This window comes from Vigna unguiculata, chromosome 8, assembly GCF_037176805.1.
Source record: "Vigna unguiculata cultivar grain cowpea cultivar isolate G323 ecotype 2 chromosome 8, ASM3717680v1, whole genome shotgun sequence".
Lineage (NCBI taxonomy): Eukaryota > Viridiplantae > Streptophyta > Magnoliopsida > Fabales > Fabaceae > Vigna > Vigna unguiculata.
Genome location: NC_140799.1, coordinates 22,106,898 through 22,115,019, shown reverse-complemented (window position 1 = coordinate 22,115,019; position 8,122 = coordinate 22,106,898). Strand labels below are relative to the sequence as shown.

The following is an 8,122-nucleotide window of genomic DNA, read 5'->3' as shown; positions in this document are numbered from 1 at the left end:
GTGAAATCTCTTGATTCAGAAATAGCTGTGACTTTAGGCTGCCATGTCCTATTTAAGCTCTTCAAAATTTTGATATTGAGTTCCTCTTTGTCAAAAGTCTTGCAAGGAGATAGGAGGTGATTTACTATATGTGTAAATCTTTTCTGCACATCACAAATGCTTTCTCCAGCCTTCATTCTGAACATCTCACACTCCTGAATGAGAGTGTTCTTCCTTGCCCTTTTGACTTCATTCGTGCCCTCATAGGTTACTTCCAAGACATCCCACATTTCTTTGGCTGATTCACACACAAATACCCTGTAAAATTCATCCAAATTTAGTGCAGAAGATATAATATTTTTGGTTCTAACATCATAGTGTGCCCTTTTATTCTCATCAAGAGTCCATTGTGAGAATTCTTTGGGGACACTTTTGCCTTCCACAACTTTAATGGGTTTAAAAGGTCCATTAACTACAGCATCCCAGACACCTTTGTCCATTGATTCAAGAAAAATTTTCATTCTAATTTTCCAAAACGGGTAGTTTTCACTAGCAAACAGATGAGGCCTGTTGATGGATGCCCCTTCAACAAAGGTTTGAGATGTATTAGACATATCAGGATCTTTCTAATCGATTATCGTGCGATTAACCAACTTTGGTGCCAATTATTAAATCAGATCTGTCTAATAGCTTAACCTAGAAGGGGATCTGAATTGATTAATTAGTCTTTCACTTGGTTAAGTTGAATCTTGAAAGTATCTTTAAGTCTTATAACGTAATTAACCAAATTCGCAGTTCTATTTTAATGGACTGTTTAAAGCAATCAAGAAAGATTGTAAGAGAGAGAAACAAAGAACACAACAATTTATACTGGTTCGATTCAAGATGAATCTATGTCCAGTCTTCTCCTAAGTAACCCACTTAGGAGGATTCCACTAAATAAATAGAGATTCAAGAATTACAAGAGCATCTATATAATTCAAGACCCTAAAGACAAATGAGCTTGATCTACAAATCAAGAACTCCCCCTAGATGCAATGCATCCACACAATTGCACCTAGACCTTCACTTTACACACTGAATCTGTAAGACCCGCAAAATTTAATTAATTAATAAATGCAGGTGGGAAGATCATTTATGACATTAATTTTTTATTGGTATGGCATGGAAAAGTACTAGCTTAAGTGGTTGAGAGTACTTTAATTGTGTGAGAGGACTTGGGTTCAAGTCCTATGTATGCCAATTGTGTGTTATTCAATTATTATTGTTTTGATAATATGTTTAATCATGTTTCGTATGATATAATGCTTGAAGTGTATTAGTTAGCAAGAAACATGAATTTGCTTGATGGTTTAGCATTGACCTGACATTGGAATAGTGATGGGTTCAAAACTTGGAGAACCCAAATTAAAACCTTATTTTTTTGGTATTTTTGGCTTTGGTTTGAATATGAAAGGTTGAGGGAAAACCCTAGTTGTATGGCAGCCGAGAGGTGGCTGGAAAATAGCCATAATGAGATGGTAAATGTCATTAACAACTAATTCGTCTCGTTTTTGGTGGTTTGGGTCTCTAGATTGATTCTAATCGGAGAAACAAATAGTTCTAATTGTTGTGAATGAATTGAGGCATACCTGGTTGGAATCGTGTGTGATTGGGTGATTAAGTTTAAATGAAATTGTATGAACACAGATTAGGGTTCGAGAATTGGGAATTTTGCTATGTTATTAACCTCAAGGGGAATTATTTGGAAGGCGAGCTATTATAGTAAAGGCATCGTTTAGGATCTGTTAAGATGCACCGTATTGGTGTAGTGATCAAAGGAGAGGAAGACGAGTGTGAGACTGCAAGATGATTGAAATTCTGGGAAAAGTCCAGAATCCATGTGAGTCGCCTGGCGGTATTATGGTCACCGCCAGGCGCTATACTAGAACAGATTGGGTTTTACACCTGGCGAATAGTGATGGTTAGGAAACTGATCAAGATCGGGTTAAGTATAAGTTGGAGTTGGGGAGAGGATTTTCATAGGGTTTGGACCAAGTGGGAACACTTGGGTTAGACATTGCTAAGGTCTAAGTGTGGTAAGTTGGTGTTTGACAATTTTGAGCGATAATGAATGGTAATTATATGAGAAAAGTTGGATGATAGATAGGAAAATCATGGTAAAGAACTGGTGACGTGAGAAGTAAGAGTCATAAATACTACATATGTTTTATGGATTAGTTGATGAATCTTAAACTATAGGCTAGGAAGTATGCCAAGGTCGATATAAACTTGATTATATGATGATTAGAGTGGCAATAACAACATTTTGGAGCAACGCTAGTGTTGGGTTCATATGCTAATGGTGAGTAGTACAACATTAATTTATAGATATGTGAGACTGAGGATCTTAATGTTATAATTCTCGATGGAGAAATTAGTGAGATTTAAATTGTGGTAGTAGACATGTGATTAGGCACTCTTAAATGATAAAGATATAGTAGTGGAGTCTGTGGAGTGGCTATGGGAGAGAGACTGCTAATAGATGATGCCTGAATCCAAACCAGATCCGTACTGCGCGAGTAATGATGTGGCGCCAGGCGGCAGTAGGGGAGCCACCAGACAATAGCGATGTTACAGAGGGCAACCATCGTTCGTGGCGCCTGGCGGTAGGGAGATTTCTGCCAGGCGATCGCTGCCAAATCAGTGGGTTCTAATGTCTGTGCGCCTGACGGCCTGGGTAGCTCCGCCAAACGATAACTGTAGTTGAGATATTTTTCCTAAAGCGCTATGCGGTCTGGAAGCTGGTAGCGCCTAGCGATACATGTCCCCCGCTAGGTAATTTGGCTGCTGTAAGTCCTAGTCGTTGGACTTTGCAGGCGTGATCTACGAGACTTTTGGTGATGCTTCAAAGGTAAGATTGTTAGGTTCCTTGAGTTGAGCCTAGAACGTATCCCTTGAGTTGAGCTCGGGATAGGGGTTAAGCACACAACATTCCTCGAGTTGAGCTCAGAATGGCATCCCTCGAGTTGAGCCTGGGATGGCAGATGAACACGAGAAACCCTTGAGTTGAGCTCGGGTTGGCGAGTGTTGCCGGTGTGAGTGTGCTGGTTGTGGCCATTACGGATGGGTTCAGATAGATTACCCTCCTCAGTAAATAGCTAACAAGTTTAGTAGTCTTGGGACGTTACGAACTATGTTTGTATTTGGGAACTCCACCTGGCGCTACGGTGTATGATCCGTAGCAATGGTTTCCCGCACGTGCTTTGTCGGTTGTGGCCGATAGGTTTGGCAGCAAATTACCTTGGGGTAATTACTAAAAGAGGTAGAACACGAATGATCTGGTTGTGGCCAGGTGATATGGAATAGAGTGAGAGATTTTATTTGGATGTTTGCATAAAATTTATAAGTGACTACATATATGTATATCAATATGTTTGTATGTTGATTTTATTAAGCTCACCTTATCTGTTTGTGTTTGGCGATGATCGTGTGTGCGGTACACGTGAGTAGAGGATGTTGATGTAGGTGCTGCTGGTAATGCCTAGACACGAAGCGGGGGATAGCATGGGAGTCTTTATATTATTTATATTTTGGAAATAAAGTGTAAACTTTTATGAGATAGTTTTGGATTATTCTACTTTTGTAATTATGGATTTTGGTTTTATCCCTTGAATTTATAAAAGTTTAAATTTCCCGTGCTTTTGCGAAATGAGGTTTATTGATAAATGTGATGTCTTTATGACTTTATTTATTTTATTCACTTTAAATCCGTAATATCCTGATGGGATGTTACAGAATCAACTCTAAACAGAAATACAATAAGAAAGAATCAAGAAACGAATACACCTAATGTTATGCAGATTTGTCAATTAACTCCTAAATCCAAGCTTGACCCATCAAGGTTGAATCCTCCATCAATCTCCTTGAATATTTACTTGAATGATCTCTCAAGAATGTTTAGGAACTCTGTAAATCTCAGAGGACAGTTTCTCAGAATGTTTCTCAGGAATTCTGTAATTTTTCTCACACCCAAAACTGATTTCAGAAACTGGTTTTATACAGAGTTCTCTCAAGTCATTAATGGATTAGGAATTTACCTAATAGATTATCGTGAGTGTGTTTTCACTGCCTTAATGCAGTACCCTCAGCTAATCTATTAGTTAAATAGCTAATCGATTTATGAATGCACAAGCAAGAGTTTGATGGTTAATACAACTCAATGCAAACTTGTTTTACATATGATATTTTTGCTCTAACACCCTAATGCACAATCTAACAAAACAGGACTAATTCTAAACTAGTAATTCACATTATGTGTAGCCTTGGACATCATCAAAATTATCTTCGTTGGAGTTGAGAAAGTTCCCCCTTTCAACACAAATAGGTCTCAATTTTCGTCAATTTTGTTTAATTGGGTCCTTTTTTGCTAACATCGTTTAAATCATTAACGACTATGAACAATTATTGCCACGTGTCACTTCGTGTTTTTTTTTTTGAATTTTTTAAATTTTTTTTAAATTTTTTTAAATTTTTTTAAATTTTTTTATTTTTTTTAAATGTACATGTGTCAACCCAGTAAAATGCCATGTGTCACTTCGTGATTTTTTTGAATTGTTTTTCATTTTTTTGAATTTTTTTAAAATTTTTATAAATGTCCACGTGTCAATCCATTAGCGTGCCACGTGTCAAAATCAATGTTCTATATTCAATTTTGTCCCTATATTTGTTATTTTTGTTCAATTGTCCCAATTTTTGTTAACATTGACCAATTTGGTCCCTCTCCAAATTAAAACCAAATTTAATTTTTATATTAAAATTCACATTTTTATTAAATATTTTTATTTAATATATTAAAATTCACATCATTATAACTTTAATAAAAAAATTAAATTTGGTCACATCTTTGATAGGAACAAAATTGGTCAATTTTAAACAAAATTGGGACTAAATTGAACAAAAATAACAAATATAGGGACCAAATTGAATATAAAACATTAACTTTGAGACGTGGCACTCTATTGTGTTGACACGTGGATATTTACAAAAATTAAAAAAAAAATAAAAAAAATTTAAAAAAACCATGAAGTGACACGTGGCACGCTACTGGGTTGACACGTGTCCATTTAAAAAAATTTAAAAAAATTATTAAAAAATAAAAATAAAAATAAAAAAATTTAAAAAAACCATGATGTGACACGTGACAGTCATTGTTCATGGTCATTAATGATTTAAACGGTGTTAGCAAAAAAGGACCCAATTGAACAAAATTGACGAAAATTAGGACTTATTTGAACACAAAACCAAAATTAGAACATATTTAAAAAAACTTATCAAAAATTAGGACAAAAAAATGTATTTTGACCAATTTTGTTTTATACTTTGTTATTGTTACCTTGACATTGATGATCGATTATTGATTGCTTAATTATTTATCGTAAGAAGCTTACAAAACGTGTTCGTAAGAGGTTGTGTGACCATCTTATATGTTTATGTGATAAATGTGGTTGTTTTGTCTTCTCGTTCGCTTAGAAAAATGGATAATCTGGCTCGACTTACGGGTTGATCACTTAGTAAGCCAATCTAACCCAGTTCATTTATTAACGAGTCCAAAATATTTTAACCTGATCCGATCCACCGCGGGTTGGTGGGTTAAACAGATTGGCTGACGGGCTCACTTAATTAAAAAAATACAATTTTTTATTTATTTTTTGAGTCAAAACTAGATTATAATTCTAATTAAAATCTAAATAAAGTTTAATAGAATCAAAATACAAACTAAAATCACAAAAATACAAATTATCTATGTATTGCTTAAAAAAAAAACCTAACATGACCTAGCTATAAATCCCAACTTAACAAAAAATACTTGTGTGACCCTTTATTTGCGAGTTAGTGAGCCAATCCGGCTCACCACGGATTCAACTCGGATGAGCCGGGTTCTAACCGGATAAAAAATCAACCCGTATTAAAATTTGTAAAAAAATTTTAACCCAATCTAGCTCGAACCTGTGGTGAATCAGGTTGGCTCGCGGGTTCCAACCCATTTTGACATCTCTGTCGCTTACCTTTGCCTAGTGTCTCTTGGAATTGTCTTTGAGTTTAAGAAAACACAACATGACTAATCTAAATTATTATTACTATTCACACCACAAAATAAGAAAAACATCTCCTAATAGTATTATTAAGAAATAAAAAAATATGAAACTAGTTTGAATATAATAACATCGTCATTTGTTAATATAATTCTTTTTGAAATTGCACAATCTTAATTATTTTCATTTTTTTTTCATACAATCATTAAATAGTACAATTAGAATATACTGTTTAGAGAAATTTTACGATAAAAATTTCTAAAAAAACTAAGAAAAAATGATTTTCTTATTAACTAAATTAGTTCATAAACATTTTAAAAGTAAGAACTTTAAAGAATCTATATATATACAAGAAAACTTTTACAAATTAGTTTTTCTATGACTTACTTTCTTTCTTTGATAATCATTTATAAAACGATTCTGAACATTTTGTTAGCTTTAAATTGATACTTAACTATTTTAAATCACTTATGGAAATTATTTTAAATACATAATTAATCTCAAATTGATTCTTAAGCATTTGGTTTTAAGGATAGAATTTTTCCATAAAATATAATTAAAAAAACGTAATTATCTCATGTTTCGCGCATTAACCGAAGAAATAAGAAGTTTTAATAGAATATACTAAAACCAATTTACATTTTAAGGTTGTTGAAAAGTAAATTTAGTAAAAAGTAAGAAGAGGAAAATGAAAATCGAAAATTAGTGGATGGATCCGCAGAAAGTGCGGGTGACCTCTGATTGTACACGTGAAAATGGGTGGGTTAGTTTTATAAAAGGAAGAGAAGAAACGTTGTTATTGAGCACCCACACATCGTCGAATCTCAGTTTGGTTAATCGGATTTCTCTCTCCTTTCTTTCTTACTCTCTTTTGAGGTTGAGAAAGGGAAGGAGAGAGAGACACAGATACAATGGCTGTTTCCAGGGTGGTTCTCTTTCTGTGTGTCATTTTGGCAGCCCTCATGGCACTGGCTTCCTCACAATCCATTGCTCCGGCTCCTGCTCCTACAAGTGATGGTAATCCTTTCTTTCTATTTTATATTTTACTCTTATTATTAATGATAAGAATACAAGTGTAAGTCTAAATTTTTTATTAATTAAAATAAAAAAGTAGATCGTTATATGAGGATAGAAGCCCGTAAACTCATTGATTTAAGGTTTTAGGTTGAAAATGATGTCTATATCTTATGTGATTGAATTTAAGTCTCATTAGTATTATATCTTCCAATAAAAAAGATTATGTAAACCTTTTTTAAGATATATTAAGTTTGTTCGAAGAATACGAAGGGCAGCATAGCTAAGAAATTATTTTTGCAATTTTCAGGTGCCTCAGTTGACCAAGCTGTAGCGTATGTCCTAATGTTGGTTGCCTTGGTTCTGACTTACATCATGCATTAAAGCAGCAACGAGTGATGCCATATTCTAAATTAATTGAGGGTCCAAAGACATGTCACAAACACTTAGGAGGAAGAGAGATGTTTTTTTGATTGGAATGATGCATTTTGTATATCTTCTTTTTCTCCAGGAATATATAGCTTCATTCTGATATTTCTTTTTCGGATGTTTATTTATCGTGCTTGTGATTCTAATGCGTTAGTTATTTTACAAAGGAATGAACAAGATTCTAATAAAAATAAAATTGAAGATGACTGTTCTTTGTTCGTGAAGTTGAATTCTCATAACATTACCATTCCCCCATCCACTGTACAAGAGAATAAAAGACTTAATTTCAATCAACGAGAAAAGCAATTCTTGCCTCGACTATGAAAAAAAAAAAAAATGATACAAATTGTCCTCGATCAATAATACAATTTAAAATGCATTAACCGAAAATCGCCTTTCAAAAAGAATTCTACTGTAAAATCAAAATTTCGAATTCAGTACGAGAAATGTCTCATTAATAATTAATTTTAGTGATAAAAAATTGTTAGTCATTATATAATGACCAATTTAATTAATAATTGTTAGTCATTATAGTGATCAATTTACAAAATAAAAATTATTAATTATTAAAATAATATTATTATGTATGAAAAATTATAATTGGCCTCTAAATTGGTTTCTAAAAT

General features: G+C 33.6%; 1 protein-coding gene across 1 annotated transcript; it reads left to right on the top strand.

The window, feature by feature from the left end:
* The first annotated feature begins 6,860 nt into the window (after window positions 1-6,860).
* On the top strand, window positions 6,861-7,720 carry LOC114192979 (arabinogalactan protein 41-like). Its single transcript, XM_085665225.1, has 2 exons — window positions 6,861-7,070; window positions 7,378-7,720. Exons 1-2 carry the CDS (start codon window positions 6,965-6,967, stop codon window positions 7,449-7,451), a joined length of 180 nt encoding a protein of 59 aa, XP_085521351.1. The 5' UTR covers window positions 6,861-6,964; the 3' UTR covers window positions 7,452-7,720.
* The last annotated feature ends 402 nt before the right edge of the window (window positions 7,721-8,122 follow it).

Excerpts from the sequence above, each read along its gene's own strand:
- LOC114192979 (XM_085665225.1), top strand. The coding sequence starts at position 6,965 with ATGGCTGTTTCCAGGGTGGTTCTCTTTCTGTGTGTCATTTTGGCAGCC. Across the intron at positions 7,071-7,377 it reads TCCTGCTCCTACAAGTGATG|GTGCCTCAGTTGACCAAGCT; the intron begins GTAATCCTTTCT and ends TGCAATTTTCAG.